General features: G+C 38.7%; 7 protein-coding genes across 11 annotated transcripts; 4 read left to right on the forward strand and 3 right to left on the reverse strand.

Moving 5' to 3' along the window:
* Nucleotides 1-117: 117 nt before the first annotated feature.
* Nucleotides 118-5,333, forward strand: LOC105689400 (lon protease homolog, mitochondrial). Of its 2 annotated transcripts, none has more exons than XM_012406386.3 (10): nucleotides 118-580; nucleotides 863-1,090; nucleotides 1,194-1,366; nucleotides 1,561-1,850; nucleotides 1,956-2,147; nucleotides 2,305-2,609; nucleotides 2,697-2,836; nucleotides 3,031-3,313; nucleotides 3,554-4,457; nucleotides 4,530-5,333. In XM_012406386.3, exons 1-10 carry the CDS (start codon nucleotides 294-296, stop codon nucleotides 4,761-4,763), a joined length of 3,036 nt encoding a protein of 1,011 aa, XP_012261809.2. In that variant the 5' UTR covers nucleotides 118-293; the 3' UTR covers nucleotides 4,764-5,333. The 2 variants fall into 2 exon arrangements, with proteins under 2 accessions (XP_012261809.2, XP_012261810.2); XM_012406387.3 differs by having other exon boundaries at nucleotides 119-580; nucleotides 1,612-1,850.
* LOC105689404 (gonadal protein gdl) lies at nucleotides 4,232-6,115 on the reverse strand. The gene is made up of 2 exons (XM_012406394.3): nucleotides 5,340-6,115; nucleotides 4,232-4,728 (listed from the first exon to the last, which is right to left on the reverse strand). The coding sequence occupies exon 1, from the start codon at nucleotides 5,907-5,909 to the stop codon at nucleotides 5,382-5,384; it is 528 nt and encodes a 175-aa protein (XP_012261817.1). The 5' UTR covers nucleotides 5,910-6,115; the 3' UTR covers nucleotides 4,232-4,728; nucleotides 5,340-5,381.
* Nucleotides 6,116-6,313: 198 nt separating this feature from the next.
* On the forward strand, nucleotides 6,314-7,249 carry LOC125500021. Its single transcript, XM_048651049.1, has 2 exons — nucleotides 6,314-6,847; nucleotides 6,920-7,249. Exons 1-2 carry the CDS (start codon nucleotides 6,687-6,689, stop codon nucleotides 7,059-7,061), a joined length of 303 nt encoding a protein of 100 aa, XP_048507006.1. The 5' UTR covers nucleotides 6,314-6,686; the 3' UTR covers nucleotides 7,062-7,249.
* A 1,332-nt stretch (nucleotides 7,250-8,581) lies between these two features.
* On the reverse strand, nucleotides 8,582-10,339 carry LOC105689441 (histone-lysine N-trimethyltransferase SMYD5). The gene is made up of 5 exons (XM_012406451.3): nucleotides 10,147-10,339; nucleotides 9,743-10,035; nucleotides 9,336-9,657; nucleotides 9,097-9,274; nucleotides 8,582-9,017 (listed from the first exon to the last, which is right to left on the reverse strand). Exons 1-5 carry the CDS (start codon nucleotides 10,192-10,194, stop codon nucleotides 8,680-8,682), a joined length of 1,179 nt encoding a protein of 392 aa, XP_012261874.2. The 5' UTR covers nucleotides 10,195-10,339; the 3' UTR covers nucleotides 8,582-8,679.
* A 17-nt stretch (nucleotides 10,340-10,356) lies between these two features.
* LOC105689440 (cytoplasmic dynein 2 intermediate chain 2-like) lies at nucleotides 10,357-13,554 on the forward strand. 3 transcript variants are annotated; one of them, XM_012406450.3, is made up of 9 exons: nucleotides 10,357-10,498; nucleotides 10,570-10,654; nucleotides 10,777-10,992; nucleotides 11,075-11,309; nucleotides 11,431-11,632; nucleotides 11,725-11,924; nucleotides 12,070-12,212; nucleotides 12,300-12,499; nucleotides 12,697-13,554. In XM_012406450.3, the coding sequence occupies exons 1-9, from the start codon at nucleotides 10,440-10,442 to the stop codon at nucleotides 12,767-12,769; spliced, it is 1,413 nt and encodes a 470-aa protein (XP_012261873.2). In that variant the 5' UTR covers nucleotides 10,357-10,439; the 3' UTR covers nucleotides 12,770-13,554. The 3 variants fall into 3 exon arrangements, with proteins under 3 accessions (XP_012261873.2, XP_048507019.1, XP_020709904.2); XM_048651062.1 differs by having other exon boundaries at nucleotides 12,148-12,212; XM_020854245.2 differs by having other exon boundaries at nucleotides 10,359-10,498; nucleotides 10,559-10,654.
* On the reverse strand, nucleotides 13,516-18,295 carry LOC105689439 (sodium-dependent nutrient amino acid transporter 1-like). Its single transcript, XM_012406447.3, has 9 exons — nucleotides 18,160-18,295; nucleotides 17,179-17,262; nucleotides 16,854-17,112; nucleotides 16,431-16,647; nucleotides 15,996-16,370; nucleotides 14,735-15,101; nucleotides 14,077-14,350; nucleotides 13,840-13,934; nucleotides 13,516-13,703 (listed from the first exon to the last, which is right to left on the reverse strand). The coding sequence occupies exons 1-9, from the start codon at nucleotides 18,187-18,189 to the stop codon at nucleotides 13,569-13,571; spliced, it is 1,836 nt and encodes a 611-aa protein (XP_012261870.2). The 5' UTR covers nucleotides 18,190-18,295; the 3' UTR covers nucleotides 13,516-13,568.
* Nucleotides 18,296-19,711: 1,416 nt separating this feature from the next.
* LOC105689442 (transmembrane protein 272-like) lies at nucleotides 19,712-24,913 on the forward strand. 2 transcript variants are annotated; one of them, XM_012406452.3, is made up of 6 exons: nucleotides 19,712-19,951; nucleotides 20,406-20,685; nucleotides 20,816-20,926; nucleotides 21,707-21,970; nucleotides 22,351-22,543; nucleotides 23,244-24,913. In XM_012406452.3, the coding sequence occupies exons 2-6, from the start codon at nucleotides 20,484-20,486 to the stop codon at nucleotides 23,260-23,262; spliced, it is 789 nt and encodes a 262-aa protein (XP_012261875.1). In that variant the 5' UTR covers nucleotides 19,712-19,951; nucleotides 20,406-20,483; the 3' UTR covers nucleotides 23,263-24,913. The 2 variants fall into 2 exon arrangements, with proteins under 2 accessions (XP_012261875.1, XP_012261876.1); XM_012406453.2 differs by lacking the exon at nucleotides 19,712-19,951 and adding an exon at nucleotides 20,075-20,275.
* Nucleotides 24,914-25,084: the final 171 nt, after the last annotated feature.

A 25,084-nucleotide genomic window follows, 5' to 3' on the forward strand; every position in this document is an offset into this window, starting at 1 on the left:
GTACTTTGCATTCAGCGCTTTAGAGTCCCTAGAATATAGTTGTGCTTACTCGTGCTTGTTCGTAGTGCTTCTTGGTCGCTGGCGCCAAAGCTTATTCATTTCGCCGATGATCAACCCCTATTCGTGCGTGACTGAAGATCCAATGTGTTTTTAACCTCGTTCATTCTGGTACATTCGCTCGTTAAGATGTTATTTTTCAACACGGGTTTCTCACTTTGATCTGCACCCTTCGACGAGCATTATTAATAGCACGTTTGGTTATACCGTACGTAAACATAAGAACATTATTCAAAATGCGAATATGTGTGAGTGGTATGCAGCGGAGTTTATTGCCGGTCTATCGTTACCGTGTCACATGGAATCGAACCTTCTACAACAAACTCCAACATTCATCCCATATCCCAACGGGATTCGCCGTTGCCGTTGCCCGTAAAAAGGAAAGTCAACGAATATTCCTTGGAGAAACAACCACTCTTGGGCGAGTGGAACACACGCTGAGATCACGTATCCAGATCCCCGGGTTTGTCGTTCGGGAGTTTTCATCTTCCAACAAGTCCGGCGACAGAGACCCACCCACCAAGTAAAATTATACACTCGTTTATTCATGTTTTTAACAATTCATACACCAGATCCTACTGTACTTTCCCACAAGGACAGAGCGACCGCAGTTAGCGTACCAACTCAAAACAGTACCTAAGCTTGGGGGTAAACCCATACTTGAAGAATCATTGACCTCATTAAATACATCTACTGTCTATGACCATACCTGCAGCTCAATTTCTTATTAGCCTGTTTGTTTGATTTCAAGAATAATCCTTTTTCAATGATGCACTGCATATTACAATTCTTATTATCTGTGTAGTGAAAGTGAACCTGAACTATCCGAAGATTTTCCCACTGCTTTACCAGCAACCGTGGTTGTTCCCGAAGTCTGGCCACAGCTACCCGTCATAGCGATAAACAGAAATCCTGTATTTCCAAGATTCATCAAACTGATCGAGTTATCTAACCCTGTACTGATAGACCTGATACGCCGGAAGGTCAAGCTGAATCAGCCGTACGTTGGGATATTTTTGAAGAGAAGTGAAGAGTAAGGAATATTATTGATCGCTGGTCAATTTTTTGCCATATCTGTTTTCCAAACATCAGCATGATAAGTATCATGTAAATTGTTATGGTTTATTTTGTGATAGAAATGAGGCAGAAGTTGTTCAGAATCTGGATGAAGTTTACTCGGTTGGAACTTTTGCACAGATACATGAAGTACAGGACTTGGGCGACAGACTCAGGTTAGTCGTGATGGCCCACAGACGTGTCAAGATTACTGGTCAAATTCTAGAAGACTTCTCAAGTAAACCACCCCAAGGTACGCCTACACATTCTTATAGAACACAGACTGAATTATTGGAACATGTGGAAACTTTCCTGAAACAATTTTAAGTCTATTACTTAGCTTCAAAAGCAGCGACCCAACGTCAACTCAACCATAGCTGTATACAATGTTCCAAACCTGCCAACATTGTTGTACATTCTAACGATTGGGCTGCCTGCTTTGCACAGAGATGAAACTGACGTTTCCCCTACTAAATACCACAATTAACGTCCCTGTAGAAGACACTATGAGCAGTGGTAAGAAGAACCGTAGGGCAGCACAACGGAAAAAGATTGAGGGTAAGTCGGTGAATTCAGCTGACAAGCCAGAGCAGGTACTTAAAAATGATGAAAAAATTACTGAATCTACGGAAGCAAAAATATCGACGGAGGAAACACCTACTGAACCACAACCATTGCTTATGGTTGAAGTTGTCAATGTTACGCATGAAAAGTTCAGGCAAACCGAAGAAATCAAGGTTTGTAGGGTGAAACAACTTACCATAATCATAAGAAATTCGACTGTTCACTGATTCAATCATCACCTGAGATAGATTCTTAAAACCGAAATTTTCAATTGGCAGGCATTGACCCAAGAAGTAATAAAGACGATCCGTGATATAATCAGCATGAATCCATTGTACAGAGAATCGCTTCAACAGATGTTGCATCAGGGTCAAAGGGTTGTTGATAATCCCGTTTATCTCAGTGACCTGGGAGCCGCGTTAACTGGAGCCGATGCCCAAGAGTTGCAACAAGTTCTCGAAGAAGTGGACGTAAGTTATCAATGGTTTAATTAATTTTTGGCTCCAAATAATGTGTGTTGCAAGTATGATGTAGCCTTAACATTAGCGATATCAGAAGTATAATCCACAAATAAATGACCACACGATTTATGGGATTTGTTGCTTTATGATACCTCTTTGGTTCTAGATTCCAAAAAGGTTGATGTTGTCTTTGGCACTGTTGAAAAAAGAATATGAGTTAAGTAAACTGCAGCAGAAGATTGGTAGGGAGGTTGAGGAGAAGGTGAAGCAGCAGCACAGAAAGTACATACTCCACGAACAGTTGAAAGTAATAAAGAAAGAGTTGGGATTGGAAAAAGATGACAAAGATGCGATTGAGGAAAAGTACAGGGAACGGATTAAACAGAAGGTTGTGCCGAAACCAGTTATGGATGTTTTAGACGAGGAACTGAATAAACTGAGCTTTCTCGAAAGTCACAGTAGCGAATTTAAGTGCGTCTTACCATCTGCTAGTTATTACGATAAAACAAAACTATTTAAGGACATCTGCAACTCTAACTATTTTGAAATATATTTCAGCGTCACGAGGAATTATCTAGATTGGCTGACGTCAATGCCTTGGGGGATGACCAGCCCTGAAAATCTAAATCTTGAGCAAGCAGTAGAAATCTTAGACCAAGACCACTATGGTATGGAGGACATAAAGAAGAGAATCCTCGGTAAGATGGCCATTGTTTCGTTCGCCAATGAACGTTGTTCAGGCTCATCTGGATGCGCGATATGAAATTCAAATATATATTCCTTTATCATGGGGCATCCATCCTTTTTAAAATGCGGCATAGCTGCGACCGAACTCTATTCGCCTGCTTTGACTCCTCTCTTGACTCTTTTTCTGCTTTGGTTTCTAATACAGAATTCATCGCTGTCAGTCAGTTGAAGGGTTCGACCCAAGGAAAGATTCTTTGTTTCCATGGGCCACCAGGTGTTGGAAAGACCTCCATAGCAAGATCTATAGCTCGTGCTCTGAACAGGGAATACTTCCGTTTCAGCGTCGGAGGTATGACAGATGTGGCAGAAATCAAAGGACACAGGAGAACGTATGTTGGAGCAATGCCTGGAAAAATAATACAGTGTTTAAAGAAAACCAAGACGGAAAATCCCCTTGTCCTCATAGATGAGGTGGACAAAATCGGCAAGTAAGTGGCTTTTCAGATTTCAGTGGTAATTTTCTTTAGGAGTTCTGATGCTTTTCTTCTATGCGAAATATCTGTTACAAGTCAACTAGGTCCGCCCAGATCTAAACTTCTAAATCAGTGAAGTCAAAATGCCAGTTATGTTATACTTGTGTTACGTGAAAAGAAAACAATCTCCATAATGCTACATGGTCTTCTTGCACCTATCAAATGCCTACATAACTCCAACGGTTATTATTTCAGGGGACATCAAGGGGATCCGGCTTCGGCTCTTCTGGAAATGTTGGATCCTGAACAAAATGCAAATTTCTTGGATCATTATCTTGACGTACCAGTGGATTTGTCAAAAGTCTTGTTCATTTGCACCGCCAATATTCTAGATACAATTCCAGAGCCACTCAGAGATAGAATGGAGATGATCGACATGTCAGGATACGTTGCTGAGGAGAAATTAGCAATTGCAAAACAGTACTTGGTACCACAAGCAATGCGGGACTCCGGTCTCTCTGCAACTCAGATGATCATCGAAGACGAGGCTTTGAATCTCTTGATAAAATCCTACTGTCGCGAGTCAGGGGTGAGAAATTTACAGAAACACATTGAGAAAGTTGCTCGCAAAGTGGCATTCAAAGTCGTCAAAAATGAAACGAAAAAGGTTGACTTGACCTGCGGAAACCTGCAAGAATTTGTGGGAAAACCGGTCTACAACCAAGACAGAATGTATGCCGTTACACCGCCGGGTGTCGTAATGGGATTGGCTTGGACCGCCATGGGTGGATCTACTTTATTTATCGAGACTACGGTGAGGAAACCAGTCCTTGATAAAAAACTAGAAGGCACGTTTGAAATAACTGGTCATCTAGGGGATGTGATGAAAGAATCCACTAGGATAGCGATGACTGTTGCTAGAAACTTCATAAGCAAGGAAGATCAGACAAATACATTCCTCTACGATGCGCATCTGCACCTACATGTACCAGAAGGTGCAACACCCAAGGATGGACCCAGCGCTGGTGCAACTATTGCTGTGGCTTTGGTCTCGCTTGCTAAAAATCAATCTATCAGGCAAAACTTAGCGATGACCGGCGAGTTGAGTCTTACAGGGAAGATCCTTCCCGTTGGTGGCATCAAGGAAAAGACAATCGCGGTAGGAATAGACTTTTTTTTTTACTTGAGAAGGAAGGATTCATTAATTGCACTTTTTTCTTATCGTTTCCAGGCAAAACGAGTCGGCGTAACTTGCATAATCTTACCTGAAGAAAACAAAAAAGATTTTGACGATCTTCCCAAGTACATAACAGAAGGTCTGGAGGTACATTTTGCTTCAACGTTCGATGATGTTTATAGAATTTGCTTCCTTGAGGGATCAAGTGATCCGATACACGCGAACTCCACGCTCAGCATCCAAGCCTCACAATCTGAATCACCGAACAAAATACAAATGCCATGTTGATGAGGAAAAACTGCATCAATGATCATCTGCATGCTACAAATTTGAATTGATTCCCGATAAGGAACAAGGGTTCATGCACGGTTGAAATATTTCCTGTAGTTGGAAAATCTCGCAACCGAAACGAGTATTAAGTTGAGGTTCAAATCAGTTAGTTTTCTCAAGCTTATGACTTTCCAAACAATTGTAAATATGTAAAGAGTTCTAAGTTTTGTGTTGGACGTATATGGTATCAATACACTTGATTTCGAATTTGTTATCGGCATTGGATCAATGTCAATCAAGTAATTCATAGCTGTCTGGCCATATTAAGAGTCGGGTTTAAGAAATTCAACTGTTGACAGACTAAATGCGCCCACTCTCACCCTGAAACTCCTGTTCAAGTAATCTTTGGTGGCGTCATGTTAAGCCGACTACGATCTAGCTTACTAGCAATAGCATCTAAGAAAAAACTTGTCTCTATTTTCTATTATAAAAGAATCTAAAAAAAAGAGTAAAGGTAATTTGATGTGAAAATATGGCGATGTATTTATTTCAGCATAAAGTCGTGCAATAAATCATTTTAAATACCAATCTTACTTCGCAAGGCATCTTCAGCCTCTCTAATATATTTTCGTTGATTTAACATGGTATTTTCATTTTGCTGAGTCTAATGATGAAGTCACAGAGCCGCATTTGTACTTGAATCTCTGTTGGGTTGTTAGTAACGTAGAAACCAGGCACTCCAGCCTTTTCCAAAATACCTTGTTGATCAGAAACCTTCTGATCCAGTTGCAAAACCAGTTTCATATCAGTTTGTCGGAGTTCATCCTTGTGTCGCTTTTGCAGAGCCAACTTTGTTGCAATTCTCTTTTCCTCATCGAGTGCAAGCGAGGAGAGTCCTTCTTGAATTTCAATTTTTTGCTGGTTCAACAATTGTAGGCGCTGCTGGAATAAATGCTTTTCCGTAACGTGTTGGATTTCCATCAGTCCTTTGACTATTTCAAAAATGGTGTCATTGAGCAAAGAATTTGCAAGTCCAGACAGGAGTTCGTACGGTAAACGCATCTGGTACTTTGAAGGCAGCTCGCTTGCCATTTGTTGCAACTGCTCCACGAGGAAGTAAAGTTTTCTTTGTAAATCCTGCGGGGTCGGACTCGCTGCTGCCATTATTAACGTTTACCTAGCCGACACTAGGTTTACAGTAGGTTATTTTATCTCATTTTTACGGAAGTGTTAACTCTCACAAATCACAAGAATATACAACAGATTGTTGAGTAACTTCAAACTCACACCCTGTCTAGTTGGACACACCGCTTATCATGAGAAGTAATAAGTCCTTGTTACCAAAAGACGAACTGCGAGAAAACCTAACTGACTCTGAGAACGCTCTGACAAGTGGCCCTATTGGCGCTGGTGGCCCTATACCGAGCGCTGGTGCAGCGGCGCCATTGACTCTTTGAACTTCGAATCGTCTCCAAGTAACTCGTTGCTCATTTAACTATCCCTGCTATAATGTCGGAATCCAAATTTACAAAAACTAATTACAACCTCCGACCCTATCTGGGTGTAACGCTGTTTGATCAAATGGATAAAAACATTATGATACATTGAATCAGTTAGTGGAAGCGTTGGTAAAAGTTTCGAACCAACGCGCACCCCTACGCGGCAGAGCTTTTGCGCAGCACCGCCATTGCCTCGTCGAACTTCGAATCTTCTACCTCGCACAAAGTAGCTGGCTTCTCGTTTGATTACACCTTACAATATCGTATTCTGAGACGTGTGATAATCAGTATGTATGAATATCCGGAAGCATTCGTACCAGATCTCCGACTTTTCTACTAAGTACAATAGTGAGGTGTGATTTATCAACTTTTTTGAACTTTTCTACAACCGAATATCGTGCTGCATGGCACTCGCCAGTCGTTCCCGCCTTTAATCGGCTTCATGGGCAATGAATTATCACGTCTTCTTGATATTTCGATTTGGGATAGACATTTCTTTACTTCAAAGCGTGGGTTTTCTCATGTTTTGGCGTCTGGATACATCACTTACTTGGCGGTTAGGATACCGGGGTGTGATTTCGTCGAAGATACGACATTATTACAGTACGATTTATATTTTGATTTCTATTTGATTTGGTAATGCGATACTTATTTGTGTATTATTATGCATTACAGAACTCAGAGCCTACAGCACACAGCCGAGAAGGAACTCGAAGCTTCTTCAAGCAGATCCCTGATCGCTAGACTTTGGGAGCATTTCTTCGATTTCGATCAGCAGAAATGTTTCAAATCTGACGCTGCTCACACGGGTATATAGCGCGAGGACGAGGAATTGCATGTTACATGTTTCCATGTTCCATGTTCCATGGTGTGCATTAACTAGCGTGACTTGCCATCTTGCAAGGCGCTTTGAAAACTTGACTGATATTGTTAATGGGACGATGTAATGAGAGGTTTCCTTTCAGGAATTTGAAGAGCAATGAAAACCCAAGTTTCCCAACGAAAGTTACACCATTCCAGATTTATTCCCAGATTTTTTCTAATTTTTTCCGATTTTTCAAAATATTTTTCATTTGTGCCGGCTCTGGGTGGGTGCGGGCCCCAGAAATTAATTGTACGGCATTATTGTTAAGCTCCGCCCCTTTTATATAAGCCCCGCCCATTGCGAGTACAGCTAACACCATGTGGCGGAGTTTTCTAGAACTAGAATCCCAGGTTTCTTGCCCCTTGACGTCAGGCCATGTATTGCGGGTCGGAGATTTATTGCGTCGACTGATGATATTGCGTTGACTGAAGATAAGATAACAATCTTCAGTCAACGGATATTGCGTGTAATGCGGGTGCATCTATTAGCGTCTCAGTGTCCAAAACGCAAAAGTATTGACCTTTTTTTCGAGGCGAAAACGCAAAAGCATTGACTGTTTCCGAGGCGAAAATGGAAAAGTATTGACTTTCCTCCAAGGCCAAAATGGAAAAGTTTTGACTTTTTTTTCGAGTGCCTGATGATAGATGCAATACATGTTCGACCCGCAATACATGGCCTGACGTCAAGGGGCAAGAAACTTGGGATTTTAGTTCACGAAAATTCCGCCACATGGTGCTAGCTGTACTCGTGATGGGCGGGGCTTAGAGAAGAGGGGCGGAGTCTAAAAGTAGTGTCGTACAATTAATTTCGGGGGCCCACACCCACCCAGAGCCGGCACAAATGAAAAATATTTTGAAAAATCGAAAAAAATTGGAAATAATCTGGGAATAAATCTGGGATGGTGTAACTTTCGTTGCATACCATTATGCGTCTCTGCGGCCTTGGAGAGATGAGCTAATTGAAAAATTGATCAAAAAACCGAAAAAAAATGAAAAAAAATGGGATAAAATTGAGAATAAATCTGTGATTATGATTGCAGATGATCATAATGAATGGATGATGATGATTATCCACTTATAATTTTGATGGCACATCTGTCAAAATGATACCACGTGACTACATTTGACGCTAGAAATCTGCGTCAAGCATGAAACTGTACCTTTATGTGTTTTAAACCCAAAAACCGCGGAAATTGTAAGGAATCCCGTAGAACCGCACCTTTTTGTGCCTGGTTCTTGACTTCCACGCGATTATTTTTAAGCTACTTATCAAAATTTCATCTTTTACATCATTAGTCCTTAATTCACTAGAGTGAACGCAAAAAATTTTTAGATAGATGTTTGCAGGTCACTCCGTAGAAATGTAAAAGAAATTTAAATTTTAGATTCGAAAGGAGCCATATAGGTGGGTATCTCTCAATGCTTGAAAATTATGGAGTAATATATATTTACTCGTCATTGTTACAAATCAACTCTGATCAATTCTGCTTTATTCGCTGTGTCATAATAGTTATTATCCGTATAACATGGTCATAATATTAGAACAGTTAAAGCATGCTACTCGAATCAAATCACATGTCTTCATCATCGTCCTCATCCCCATCTTCATCCTCGTCTGAAGTTTCATTGGGATCGTCAGCTTGGGAAAGACACTTATCACATTTGCATACGAATAGATAAAGAGAGCTGAGAGCCTTTTGTCTAGAATATCTGCTCCTCTCCAAAGCGCACTCATCCAAATAACTTTGGCAAATCTCTTCTTCAGCTTGTATATCCTTTGCAGCCTTCAGCACCAAGGTGCTGTTAGAATAGGGAAATTCAACTATGGCGTTGGGGAGGCAACTGTGATTTGCAGCCGATTGTAGCTCATACAATCCTGATCCTTCATTGTTTAAAAACGAACCAACGACTGCAAATGTGAATAAAATTTGATGAGTTCTGTGATGTCTTGCTTACAGTAAAGTTAAAAATGCTACAGCTGGCTATACCTTCCTCCATATCATCATAAATTTGGACTATCAATTCATGAACTTGTGTCCTCTGGTCGGCCGATAATTCCAATGTCGAGACGTTTTTCACCCATTCACCGAATGCACTCGTCCCGATACCTTGTCCGTTAGTTCCGATTAGTGCCAAAATTTTCCTGAATCCATGAGGGGTAAACCACTAAAACGATACGTGGACATCAATCTACTGTAGATATAGCCCTGTGCAAAAGTCATTATACCTGATGGACAGATTGGATGGGGAGAGTAGAGATGGCCATCTCTCTAAGCAGGTCAATCTGGTCCATGAATTTCTCACCCAATAGATTGTGAGAAAGTTGCTGTGTTTCATTTACAGCTCGACGACAGAACTGATCAAAAGTAGATAGGGTAGCATCTTTGTTAGACGATTGTTCTACAAGAGAGACCATTCTGGCTAGCAACATCACAGTCGCAGTCTCTGGGGGATAATGCATCTGCTTCCATGTGTCATTCAATCTGGATAAGGGGTGACGCTCTCTCTCGGCATGAATACTCGATCGGAGGCACAAGATTTGGTGATACCTAGAGATTTACTAGATTTAACTAGCATTAAGGATAAAATAATCCACAATCACTGACCTGAAATCACAGTATTTTTTTCTCATACCTAGCTAAGCTTTCCTCTTGACATTCTGACGAACAATATTTGACCTCACAGTCGGGACAAGCGACAATTAATTCCTTTTTTGTTGGGCAACACTCAGGATAAGGCAATACTAGCTCTGGTTTGCCCGTAAGTCGCCTGACATTTTCTGTCGCTGTTTCTAATGGTTTCAAACAATTGTCACAGGCAGAATATCCATATTCTGCATTCCATGAAAATTGACAACATACTATCGGCTTTTCTTGAAATATGACTTCGCCCTCCTTAAACGACCTCGTTGCAACAATGCCTTTACCCTATGTAATAATGAAGACAACATTGTCATTGAGACAAAACTGCAATGCCATGCATAGTTCATTGAACGCTTGTTTGAACGTATGGAAAGTAAACTCGATATTCGTTCGTACCTTTTCGTTGTTTATTAAGCGGACCTGGAAACCAACGCTGTCCATCATTATCTGACGTTCAATTGTGATCAAAAAACTTCTATCTTTGATAAATCAAACGTATATTTAAAGTATGCGGCGCGAGCGATGCCGTCTGTGATAGATAAAAGGTTAAATTCGTTGGTTAGAGGCATGGACATACGGAATCATGGATGTGTATAGCCGGAATCGCCGTTGTTGTCATGGTTGACTGACGTAGTTGACAGTCGTTGCCGCTATTTGATTATTGCTTGTTCTAATATCATTGCCAAAGTATGTTTAACGACCAGTCCTCCGGGCCAATTGGGTTTTCATCGCAAATATTAGAGCAGAGGTAAGAGAGTCATTGATAATTTTATAAGGTAGCAGCATGAACATATATTGGTAACTCAAGCACCAATCCAGGTCACAAGGTACGGTGAGCATCCAGACCGAGAAGGTAGTCTGCCAAGAGCTTGGCTGTCAACTTGTCCAGCGCAATGATGCTGCGGTGAGACAAATTCACTTTGGTTACTTCTACTAGTGATTTACCTGCCTAGATGTCAGAGTGGTGCAATTTTTGAAGCAACCATCTCATTAATAATTTTTCAACTAAGATGTGAAATATTCCAGTCTCAAACCGTTACGCAGAATAAATCTATGCAGCACGTGGATTACGATAAATTGGCAGAATTTCTGAAGCGTGTATCTCCTTTGGTAATGGATGAACTGGATGAGATGCATGGAAGTACAGCACTAGATGATTATCAGCCCAGCATCGGTGAAGTGCCATCAGCTGGTGCCAAACTCCTATTCAAATTTAATACACTGGATGAAACAGATCTTGATGTACACATTAAGTGACTCATCCATTAACATTTGTTGAGCCTGATTTTAGAATTCGATTATATGTCCGTTATGGTGTTTCTAGAAAAAAATCAGCTGTATCAGTTGGAGTGCTGCTGGTGGGACTCTGGCTCTATCCTATAGTGCAACATATCATGATACATGGTGTGACCATGTTTCTAGAATAAAGTTCTATAATATTACAACAGAAAATCAGTCTGCGCCAGCATCTTCTACAACTCTACAAGTCAACGCATGTGTCACAACTCTGGCTTATCACCCAACAGAACCATCCATCCTTGCAGCAGGGCTTTTCAATGGTGCAGATAGACTATTGCATGAATGACGTTCATACTTTTTCTCAACAAAGGAATGCACATTAGGTGTTTGTCCATATTCTGTCAAGTCATTGATCATTCTACAATATACTGATATTTACAGGAGATGTGCTAGTCTGTAACTTAAAAGAGGACAAAACATCATGCCCAATACAATTGGGTGGCCACAGTGATTCCTTGTCTGTACTTCAATGGCACCTAAAGTTATTGAATAGTGCGTCGACCCTGGTCACAGCAAGTAGAGATGGATATATCTTCATTCACAAATTCATAGCCAATTTCACAACTGTCGAATTACACAGAAGGTAATGCCATTTTTGAAACAGATTTTGCAGACTGAAAATGTGCTGTTGCAAATCTGTGTAGAAGTATTTATTATGTTGTCTTTATATCAAAGGTTAAAGATTGGCAAAGAACATAATCCTATGGAAAAAAGTAGACCGCGAAGCGTCAGTGGCAGACGTGAAAGGGCAGATGAATGTGGTTTATCTGTAACTGCGCTCGATTTCTCAACAAAAGATCCAACAACATTTGTTATCGGTACATCCTGCGGGGGCTTGTATCAGTGTAGCATTGACCATGATGCCCCGATAGAAGGTATGGCATGTGGGACATATTTTATCGATTGGGCGTAGGACATCAGCAATGCCTGATTCTGTTTTTTACCCTGTAAAATTCGAGATAGTGGTTATTACTAGTAGATTCGAAAATTATGGGCAATGATGAATAAAAAATTTCACAGGGACTATTGACACCTTTGACCCAGTCGTGAACGATTACGAACGCCATCAGGGTAGCATTACATCTGTCATGTTTACAGCATTGGGCGATAGGTTTGTCACGAGTGCAACTGACAAGGAAATACGAATCTATAACGTGATGCAGGTACCTGTTGCTCGAGATAGATATGAATTGCATACCTTGCAAGTATTGGTTTGTATGCATATGAATATCACTTTACAACTCTTTCAGTTTATTTCCTGGCACACAATACTTGTGGAGGATACATCGATAGGTCTTTCATGGGTACCCGGCAATCAAGAAATCATTGCAGCGTTTGGCGCTGGCCAAACCATTACATTCTACAATCTTGAAACGTGTAAAAGTGTGACCAATTCATTGTTAGATAATAGTTCGAAGGATACAAGCTGCCTCAAGTTCAACACAAAAAGGTAATGTCTAGCTAAGTACACGAGCAATTTATATGCATGTATAGTCGATCTGAACCTTTCTATAATGTATGTAATTGCAATAGTGAAAAACGGACTTATGAGTGTGACTCCATAGTCATTGAAAGAGGCTGTTGCTCGTATCGTCACTCTGCATTGAACTACTACTTTTTGTTAGCAAGCCATATTTATTGTTACAGAGATCTGCTTGCCATTGGAGATACTTACGGAAGTTTGGGCGTTTGGAAGTTATCGCGCAACGCATTACGTTGAGACTAAAGTAAGTTTAGATACATAACAGTCCGACAGCTGCACACCTGATTGAGAGGATATCTGTTTATTTCAAGACCAGATCATAACACATCTCATATAGTCTGGCATATTTATGTTGCTGAAAAAATACAACCGCTACGTATCGGATCCTACCTATCTTGTTCCATTCAAACCGCTCTCTACACACTCTGGGCGCTAATAAGAGCAAACTGTAAAATTTTCAGCGAAACAGATCAAGCAGTTTTTGAATCTATAGGGCATACACAAACGTACAATGCATTTTATTCATATAGATTTAATATACGTCTCTGTTTTCAAGTTCTAATTAAATTTTATATACTTTTATTTGATTTTCAGTGCAATCGTTGTACAACAATTGTATTCTATAGTATAAATCAAACGCACTGAAATTCTTTGAATTCCGATCATTCGGTTTTGTGCACTGTTTTGTGATATTTGTGAGTTAGTTTTTAATTCTGCCGTCTGGTTGCGCAGCTTTCTTCGATCTAACTAAATTTTCTCACTACCGACAAGGTCTGCTCCACCATGTATTTACTACTTACTTAACAGTTATATTACCGGAAATTACTTTATTTTTGAAATTCACAATCAACCAATTATAAGATGTACGTACATCCCTCTTCAATAAACGTTATAGCGATTTAATAAGGAGTTCAAAAATTATCATTCTACTGTAGATTTGAAAATGTTTGGAAATAAGGCCGGATTTTACATAGTAGTCTGTCTGCATTTTGTCATAATAAAGGAAATGTTCAGATTCTTCACATTTCTGTATTTCTTATCCAAAAAAGAAATTGACAATTCCACCCGGAGACTTCTGTTTTTTTTCTTCTTTAAAGGCTTCCCACTCTCGATATGTAATCGGATCTTTCGGTCCCCATGAATGAGACGGTCTAAAAGCTCTACTTAGTGTCTGAAATGATACATCAAAAGTAGGTCAAAGATATCTTTAATATTTCACGTAAGACTTTACTCAATATATTTCATGAAGCTGAAAAATTTTGTTTTCGCCTGAGTCAATCTATAAAGACATTTTTTAATCTACTCACCAGTCTAAAAGACGAAGATCTATTTTGAATCAAGTTCCAAATGATCCAAATACCTATTTGAGCTACTGCTGTACCCAAAATAGCCCATCCAAAACCTGTAATTTGCAATATGTTTAAGCCGAAGGAACATGGTTTGATTTATATGACATTGAATTGTCGGGTTTGTCATATTCGATCCTCAAATATAGTTTTTTTTTTCTATGGTATTTTTAGGATTATCTGATATTTGACGAATACCTAACGCAGTTGGGGGAAAATCCTGTCCATCGTATTTGGCATCCTCGTAAACGATAAAAGTGTAGATTACGACGGTTATCATTAGCACAGGTGTTATCACGAACCAGCATGCTCGCCAATAAATACCTGGCCTATAGCCCACCATAAACTCCATATCATTTAGAAAGTTGGTTAAGCCGTAAATCCAGAAGATAGTTACGACCTCCACGACTCCAACGATTGTCAAAATGTTTCCACTGTAGAAATCAACAAGGGTCAAGATCCATTGTCCTCCCTAAAATAGTTATGACATTTCGGTTCTAAAAGTCAAATTGTCTGTCTTGCGAGTAAAGCAGATTTGATTGATTCAGCAATGACAAATAATATGTTAAAAAAAATGACGGACAAGCCACGATGAAGTAGAGAAGGAAGGACTTAGAAAAAGCCGATGAACAAAAGGACTAGGGTCAGATAGGATTTCGATCAAGTATGGGAAAAGGTAGAGGGCCTTCAATTAAGGGTGGAGAATACGTAAAAGCGATAAGAAAATGATCCCTGCAATTGGGTCACGATGAACCGACCCCCGTACCTGAATACAAAGGGAATAGTGGGTAACAAATTGGCACTTTTCCTGTATTGCTAAATATAGAGATTTCTATAAGGGGTGTCATCAACGTACTGGAGTGCAGTAAATCAGTCCCAAGAAGAACCCAATAATGACAATTACAGCGACCACGTAAATCTGCTTTAATTTGGAGAAACGATCGGTGATTGCACTGCTAATCACACCAACAAGAGATTGTCCGCTTCCGACTCCCAAGACAAACATCATTATGAAGAATAAAGCTGAGAATAGTTGAGGCACCGCAGGAAATCGTGCCAGTGCTTCTGGATATGATATAAAGGCTAGTCCCGAACCGCTGCGAACGACCGAGTCGATACTTGTGGCATTCGTCTCGTAGGCTAAATTGCCCATTATTCCGAATACCGTGCAGCCAGCCATGATACTGGTAAAAGTGTCCAATGTTGTGACGATCATCACATCCCTGGAATCACACCGTTGATCTATTACACGCAAAGAAAATTGATAGAATTTTGCTCATCGTGCCCATGCTGCAGGATGATGCTAAAAGTGAGAATTTTTAGGATATTGGGACATCTATACGAGTTGTTCATCGTTTGGCTCTGACTCAGGTTATCGTATAGAGATACTAAAATTCATGGAATAGCGCTATGGTGGTGGATTAACTTGCAGCTGCGGGTGTATCATACACCAATTAAGATTGGAGATAAATACACCAGTATCTCATTCTTATTGAGTTGATTACACGGCATTTGTGATAGCTATCAGCCGATTCGGATATACGTAGATGAAACGTATTATTGATTACATTGGCAAATGAATGTTATATTAGATTTTTTTTGTGATCGTTTGAGCACTCTGGTAATTACCATAGATAACGGATATGATCGCAGAACTATTCCCAGTATTTGTTTACGAAAATAATTACAAATTCATGATCCGTGTGAACAAATATCCGAGTGTTTACGGAGAATGCGGAATGCCAGATACTATTAATAATATTCACACGTTTCTCCCTCTGGAGCGTGAAGAATCGGAATTCCAAATTGCCCTTTTTACAAGTTCCTCGATGATCATCTCGGCATTTACAATTAGTACATTCAGTCGAACGGTCAATGCAGACTTCACACGGAAAGCCTTTGGTATAAATTTTTCATCCGAATCATTTGTTCTATATTCGAACTTTTGGAATCAAGAACTTTAGTATCTGTTTTGTACTCGAAAAATCGAGGAGTCAATTCTGGTGACTTCTTACGTCAAAAAAAGAAAACTATCTACTACACATAAGTTTTGTTCTAAAAAAGATATGATTTCAATAGTCATGGATGAACAAATCATTATATTGCACATTACCTACCTGTAAAGGGTGTGGCGAAAGCCGTTGTAAGATGAGAACATTATAATGGCGCCAAGGCAGACAGTCAGAGAGAAAAAGCATTGGGTTATAGCAGCATACCACACTGTTGGTTCCAACAGTTTATCCCATTTTGGCGTTAGAAAGAACAAAATACCTTCTCCTGCACCCTCTAGAGTGACTGCTCTGATCAGAAGAATGATCATCATAGCGTATGGGAACAGTGCTAAAAAGTATGCCGCTTTGCCTGCACTTTTGACACCACGGAATTGCACTAAGAAGATGCATAGCCAACTGAATGCCAGGCAAAGAGATAACTGCCATGAAGGAATACCGATTCCATCGACAATAGAATCCGCTTCCTGTAGAACTATCCGTCTGCAAATTACATCGAGCAAATTATCGTATGGATTTCAATTTTATGTTTCGTCTACTGACCTAAAATATAGTTCAGCGGAGCTCCATCGTTCCGTGGTATTGCTATTACTTGGGACAGACGAATCGGCAACACAACTATCTCCCCATTCTTCGCGACAATAGGACCATGGTAGAATCCCTGAAAAACTGGCAAACAGATAGTAGATCGTAAGGGCCATCAAGGAACAATAATAGCTGAGGACCCAAAATGCTGCAATCATATGACCCCAGCCAACGCCTGAAACAATTCTCTTTGTTAGTTTTACCATAGATATATTGAACATATCTATGGTTTTACATGGTTTCACCCAAGCCGTAAATCATCGGACGTATCAATCAACATGCAGTTTACTGCGTTTCATTATCAATTCAATTTCTGTCCTTCCAATTGACGTATAAGAATAGAGAATGGAAATAAAATTGATTATCACAAGGTCTACTCACCTTTCATCGCAGGCGTTACAGACCATACCTGTACGATAGAACGGCTGCTGAACTGTCCGAGAGCAGCTTCGAGATAATAAAATGGTTTGCCGACTACAATTAGTACAATAATGTAAGGAATTAGGAACGCTCCTCCACCATTCGTGTACGCGGTGAAGGGAAACCTCCAAATGTTTCCAAGACCAACGGAGGTCGCTATACAGGACATCAAAAATTCCCATTTTGAACCCCATTTAGGTCGAGATTGTTCAAATTCTGGCTAAAGGGCAATAATAATCATTATTCAAAACATCGACTCGAGTCGAGTCATTCTCCCTGATCTCACCGGAGTTTCATTGTGTAGTTCTAGCGAATCTGTCCTTTTATTCTCCCCATCCTTGTGAACGGCATTTTCATCAGTTTGTATTTTCTGCAGGCGAAAAAAGAAAGAAAATGATTGGTAAACAGCGTTGTACCTGCACTATTTAATTTTTGCGGAACAACTTGCTTCAATTCAAGTGACATTCATGGATAACGAACATTTTATTACTACGTCAAATATTAATCGACAAGATTCAGACAGTTTACACACATCCAGTGTGCAAACCGAACGGATTGATCAGTGTCAATCGTATCAGTTTGACCCATCAATCCTTCCCTTTGATGGTAGTTTATGTAATATTTTCACCATCATTGTATCCGTAGAACTATTACAACTACTCCATGGAATATTCATTTTAATTTAATTGTAATTTTAATTTGAATTTGAATTTGAATTTTAATTTTAACATTAATTTTTAATGTTGCTAGTTTCAGAATTTCGCCACACTTATAGAACTGCTGTCTTTTGCCAAGGTCTGATCACCTTGAAAAACATAAGTATCTCATAAAACATAAGTCGACAGATAGAGGGTGGAAACCTAAAGGGAATTTAGCATATTCTATACCTATAAACCTATGAGTTAGGGTATTTCGTCGCAACTATGTACTTTTGCTTGTATATTTATAATTTTCTGTGTTAGGGGTAGATTGCAGCAAAGAAATAATTTGTGTTGAGCAAGTGTATTCGTGTACAACATTACAAGTTTCACTTATCTCACGTACCGGAGATGCTATGTTCTGATTATTTGAATATGATATGATTGAAATGGAGCTTGTGCCTTGGCCCTATAAGTTTTTCAAAATGTTCCGTAACAGAAAGACTAAAAGACCATGTTTTCGTAGGTTGTTTTTGAAACCATGTTCCGAAATTCGATTGACGATGAATTTTACAAAATGATCTTAGAAATGAATGAATTTTTTATTTGCATTCAAGTGAAAAACATACCTCACTTTCAACCATATTCTCCAGATTCATCAGGATATACAAATGTAAAGCTTTCGTTGACACCGGCGTCTATTCACCGCTGGAACTTCCAGCAAGTCACAAAACGATTTCTAATACTGCGGCGATTAAAAGTTAGACTGTAAGAGCACTATTGTGGTGAACAAGATAAGAGGATCATGTTTTACAATATCCTTATCTTTCATTCAATGACTTCTGCTTCACAAACCAAATATCCTGCAATTTTTTTAGCCAACCTATTGTGCCCGAACGTATATTTTGTTAAAAAACCATTGCCTTAAAACAGAATTAAAAAAATCTCTATAGTATGGTACGAAAAAAAGATTGGAAAGCATTTGTCCAAACTTAGCTCGCCAATAAACAGAACTTCTCCAAAGCAGACTAACGCTAAATAATTTTGGGGTAATTTACGCCGATTTGTATGATCGAAAATTGATTTATTGTAAATTCATAAAAGAATAAAATATATCTAGTGAAGTATTGAATAAGATTACTATCTGTAAAGACAATACCAAACCCATAAACCACATTTGAAAACCACCTCCACTACTCATCAGCTGCAAGTGTTGACTATCAAAGAATAAAAAACGCAGAATTTTCCCGACGCATTAATAATCAATTCATTGTCAGTATCAAGTCAAATAAGAAGTCAAAGAACTTAATATAATTCTAACTGAAGGATGGTAACTCATTTTATTAGAATGAGTTTACGTTGAGAGAAGAAAGAAAGAGACCTACGAATTATCCTGTAACATATATCGTTAACATCCAAGGGATGTTATACTCTACATCATTTATTTTTCAAATTATCTCGTGTAATCTTCAAACTTCAATCATTCGCCCAACTCGTTCAACTCCCGGGGTTAAATCATGGTCATCAGTTCGAGCCAAGGCACTGCTGAAAACCAACGCAAGATTTACTTCCATTTCATCAACCTTATACGAGCGTTAACTGACGATACGAGTACCGGTTTATTGAATTTTTCTTCGTATGCCTTCCGTACCTCGATACATTATATATTTCAATGGAGGCATGCAGTCGTCAACATCAGGTTCTTCGCGTTTCTTAACGTTAATTAATGGAATACGAAAACGAGGGCACTGTAAATACAAATACGGGAACTTATTGAAAGAAAAATAATGAAATTAATATCTTAATTTCCATATCGACAGAAGGGCGCAAAGGTAATATCAGGAAATTTGAATTCAAAAATCTAAAAAAGTGATTATTGAATTCGAATTCATAGACGGAGTCGGCATCACGGCCACGGCCAATAATAGTTGATATTGTTGGCTGAATATACAAATAAGATCTGCAGTCAACGGATTCAAGGCCAATCTCCTCAGTTGAGATCAAAGTTGGGATCTTATATCGCACGAAGGGTTGGGATGGTCCGAGTCCGGAGTACCGAATGTCACAAGTTTTGTCGAAATTTCGACCGATGCGCAGGCGTTTTAGTAAAAAACTTTTTGTCAAGATGCCACCACTCATCAGTAAAAAGCTACGCACATGGCGTGTCATGGCGGTGACTCCTAGTGGTCGGCCTGTAACTCTGCGCTAAATACTATAGGTATTAGCGTTGTATTAGAAAGTGTTGTGCTAATCATATTCCAAGGGTTGTTTAGTTTTCACATCACTTCTTCTGTGATATCGTCAACGGTGTTGTATCTCGATCATCGGCAGAACAGAATCAAACGGAGGATGAAATGTGAAACTTATGCTCCATAGTCGCGGGGGTGTAACAGTTTTGACAGTAGTTGTTATTGTGGCCAGGTAATTGTTTACCCTGCCGGCTTTTTGCTCTTTCTCGACAATAATTTGTCCCTTGATTAAGCGACTGTTTCCATGTGGATCTTCTATACGGAGCCCACATTCCGGCTACTTGATTTCCGGATTACAAAAAACTCACGGGAGTTTGAGGCTCTCCAATTTTGGCCTTGACAATTATGTTCTCATCCTATACCGTATAAATTCTACATGCTGAATATGAGAGTTAGTTGACTATAACAGTTTGCTGCTGAAACGTCTGAGTGCTATTATCTTTGGGCAACAGCCTCATCCATAAACTTCTGAAGACCACCTGTTTTGTTAATTCGAGTGAAGTTCTTTTTTCAAGGACCTACTATAAACTCTATGAAGCCAAAATAATTTATATCATTGATAACTCAGACCAGCTATTTAATCAATTTAATGATGAGTTTATAGCGCAATATTTTTCTATTCTCAGACATTTGGCATTGATGCATTACTGGAGTTGAATGTTGGGTGCATGGATTGGAAGCGTGCACCGCGACTACGCGAATAGATGCCGCTAAGCCCCATGGCCCAAGAGGATGCCCTAGGGGTGCCTGGGGGCGTGAATCCAGGAACAAGTGCACAAATAATACCAACCAGCTGCAACCCGCCTCCGTCCTATCATAATATAAACCTCTCAATTGGTCACTCGTCCATACTAGCTAGCGATCGTGGAGCACCACCTTCCTATGAGGAAGTTATTGACCCTAATGGTTAGAAAAAAATATGATTCCAAATTGTTTCAATTTCTTTCACCTGTTGAACTACTGCAAATTGAAAAAATCATTTAATTCGAACTTCCCATAACAAAAATGAGCCATAAGTGACTTTTTTGCCTTGCAGCACCACCGCCATCTTATGATTCATTATTTGGTCGAATGAGAGAGGCGCACAAGACCTCTAAGGGTGTATTTGACTTTTTTAAAAACATCATCGTTCTTCTTCTTGGTACAAGTAAGTGCAGTCTGCTATCTTATATTCATTGTATGACTATGAATTGCCTAATTAGTATGAGCATGAGTGATACATTCTTAATTGCCATTGGTTGATCAAAATTTGTTTGCTGCGTCACTGAGGTTTAAAGACTACAATATATGATTATTTCTCACGATGACCATATACACGCCGGTGTTTGGACTGCTCAAATATGTGACCAGATTTCAAACTACGCATTAGCATTCAGCCTTCATACCTCTTGACAATATGTTTCAAGCCATTGTTTTGTCTTTGCAGTTATACCGATTTGTCAGAACAAAAACTACTACATTACAGTTATGCATTTATATGAGTCTGATTAGCTGATTGCAATTTTTCAATCCACTGTTTCCCTGTGATAGGTCTAGTACGTATTTTGAATTATAATGATTAAATTAATTTTGTTGTACCAAACAAAAGTAGCTTTAATAAGATGAGAACATCTGTACCATTTCCTACTATAGGAGGAAAGTTGAAATGATTTCACTAATTTATTCCGTCCAAATCAGTAACTGATTCCTCCTAATGGTACTTTGATCAGAAGAAATACTTACTTATTCGGGTTCAAATGAACATTCATAATCAGTGTACATTTTTCTCAAGTCTAGCATAACTGATGGCCTGATATAAAGTGGTATGAATCATACGGTGTTAATACATCATATTTAGTCCCTGAGTAAATGTTGTAAAGTTATTTTTACTTTTGCAAGCTATTTTACTAAAACGGTCGAACTAATCATAATCTTTTCCATTTTTTAGTTGGATGCACAATAATACTTGGTGTGACGATAATTATCCCCATTTGTATGATGGTCATCGGTGGACTTTACTTGTACGATTGCCCACAAGGCGAATACATTCCGGTATATTTACTAGTAGGAGGTGGAACTGCACTATTCAAACAGTTATTGCACCTTTCTGTGAGAGTACGTGAATGTCAAGAGGAACGTGATGAAGAAAGAGTAAGACAATCTTCTACCCAGACCTTGATCAACTGCTTCATGCTTGGCTGGTTTATTATTGGTAAGTAAAAGCTAAAAATGTTGATTGTAACGGTACTATACAATCGATTCTCCACACAGTAAAGCAACCATAGAATACCTATATTTTGTGTAACCAATCAATAATATCTGCAAATTTTGCCAATCATGAAAAGTTTGCCTGATAAACTTCTCACATCGCCTGAACCATAATTTATGCCACAATGACCTAGGTAAAATAATGAGCTCAAACGAGTCACGTTCCCTCACTAAGTTTTGACCTATGCTCATTTTTGATAATTTCAAACATTGAGTGTGAAGTTACGGTCTATAAAAATCTGATATTTCTAAATTACTCCGGCTTACTCTTGATTGTAGGTAACTATCGTTTTCGAATAATAATATATTGCTTGTTTCCCACAGGCTCCATGTGGGTGTACAAGGAATACCAGCCAAATTACGATCCATCCCGGGGAAAATACTGCAATAAAACGCTATATTTATTTGCCTTCTGGCTCATAACTTCGGTCTACATAGCATTAGGACTTATCACGGCCTGCTTGTGCAGCATTTCCGTAGCTAGTATTGCTTTCCAAAGGCCACCTCCTGATCTCATGTAATACTTATTCATAAATATTTTGCACGATGACACAAAGATTCAAGAATTATGATTGAAAACTGCATGTGTGATGTTATTCTGTGTTTGTTCACGAGCCTTTGCCAAGCGATATACCTCACCCAAAGACAAGTACATACTAGAGGCTAATTTCCATCAACCGTGAACTGATTTTCCATTATCATAGGAAACGATTCAACTCTGTTGATCATGGTTTCAAAATCTAATGTTGACAGCCTTGGAATTTCGAAATGCTTACTGTCAACCAGTTAAAATCTAGCTGGCGTAAATTGATGAAATTCGGAAATGATATTTGAGTGGAGTTAGATTAATAATTATCCTATTTTTTGTCAGTCTTCTCAATCAAAGATCGTATTATTTCATCACTTTGTCAAAAATCACATAAATGATGGAAACTGTGTTATTGTTACGTAAATATTCTCGCCTCGTCTGAAAATCATTTCTGATTGTTTTCTCGCTATGACCACGAGATTCAGAAATTCGTAACGGATAATTTTCGGGAGACAAAAAGTATAAGAGAAGCCACTCTGATAAAGATGATCTTATGACTATCTTCACGTGTGCAGTAACATATGATGATTCATTAATTGTATCGTCGAACCCCCATGTTCTCACATTATAATCCCGATTCACCCAATATCTCATATTATCTATTTGATGAAGATTGTTCCATTTTTAGGAGGACCACACCGCCTTGAACTTCTTGGTACCATGGATTTCGAAAAATATCAATTATCATTATCGACTTGACTTTTTTCAGTTATTTTTCAGTTAGAGTGATGAAAAATCTAATACTCAATCTTATATTATTAATGCACGGGCTTTTTCGATTTAGATGACGGGTGATCAAGTGGTTGTGACTAATTATAAACATGCAACACGTATGCTAACACGCTTAAATTGTTATCTAGATCACTTGCAGAGGATTGAAACCTGCATGACAAACCTTTACAAGTCTCAAAATAACTCAGGTAGCTTTGTATCTGGATATAATTGACTTTGGTCACCCCAAAAGTGGCCTGCAAATTGAAAAGTAGAAATCCGAAGGTGCCCTATATAGATGATTTCACATTCGTTATTGTGATGCGTGCAAGTTTGATGTTTCAGATATGAGAGAGTGAAAATTTCAAAACGGGGTAACTCAGATAATTTTCATTCGTATTCGAAAAAATTAACGACCCTTGCATCGGCGAAGAACAATGACCTAATTGTTTAATAATATACGTACGACTCATACTGTATACCTATAAACCGCAATACTTTTAACTGCTTCCGTTTTACACAGAAGATGAAGAAGCGTAACATACAACTAGGAATTGAGATGAAAATAAGGTACTATTACTCCTGTTTTACCAAAATTCGAACACAGAGTTAAACAATCGAACTTTTGTCAGCACGCGCTAATTATAAATATTAATTGAAATCTTTTATACTTATGTCACATGTACGTACGTACAATGATTAAATTAATTTCATGCATGTTATTTGATTTTTGTTAATAGTATACGTGATTATTCCATTTTCTTTGACATGTTATATTTCATACGAGCATGCGACAGTAAATTACGGGAAGAGTTTTTAAACAAATGGACGGTACGTAAATCGAGCCACCCCTTAATTAGAAATTCTCATTATTACGGACTTGTGTTCCGTACTCCTGATTCCGAATGATTAAGCTTTATTGTGATGAATTGAGATTACTAATTTCAACAGATATCAATATAAATATTGATCCTTATCAATATCAAAGGTCATAGAAATAGGTCGTAGTCTTGTGGTGAATGTCAAATAATTGTGATTTATATTCATGTTAAATTTTTTTTTTTTTTTTCTGAACTAACAGCCATACCAGTACCGTGTAGAACATATGTTATGTTAATCACCAGACTGACCGCAGTTAATATGTGACCCTCCTATATGATATTTACGAAAATATTAATCAGCACGTCGGAAGATTACCTGCTGCATGTGTGATATGTATTATTGTTCACTGTGGCAATCATCAATGTCATAATTCAGTTTTATTTCAGTAATCGGTGACATTTATTAATACAATTTCAACGGCTGATTAGACATTACAATCGAATGATTGAATGCATTCTTCTCATTTACATTAATTTCTTGATTTGAGCAATCTTGTGGATACTATTTACGAAAAATATAGCTCTTCAATTTTGTGCTAAGGCTATCGCGAAGTTCAGTTGAACCTAATTTATTACTACGAAAAGATTATTATACTACGATTACTTTTAATTTTATACTGATAGAAAATTACGTAAATGTTGTACAAAGCTGACAAAGAAACAATTTGAACGATTCAAATATCCAAAATAAATGATGAAAGATTCAGGGGCTGTGCATCATGACCTCATCATAAATTTTACCTTTTTGACCCCCTTCCCTGTTACTTTGAGTCACAAAGTTGTACTCCTCTATCAACTAGCTCCGATCAAATCATCCTATCCTCCCGCCCTCCCCTTATCCCTTGCTATTATGAATCCAAAAATTGAAAATAACGAT

This window comes from Athalia rosae, chromosome 2 (assembly GCF_917208135.1).
Source record: "Athalia rosae chromosome 2, iyAthRosa1.1, whole genome shotgun sequence".
NCBI lineage: Eukaryota > Metazoa > Arthropoda > Insecta > Hymenoptera > Athaliidae > Athalia > Athalia rosae.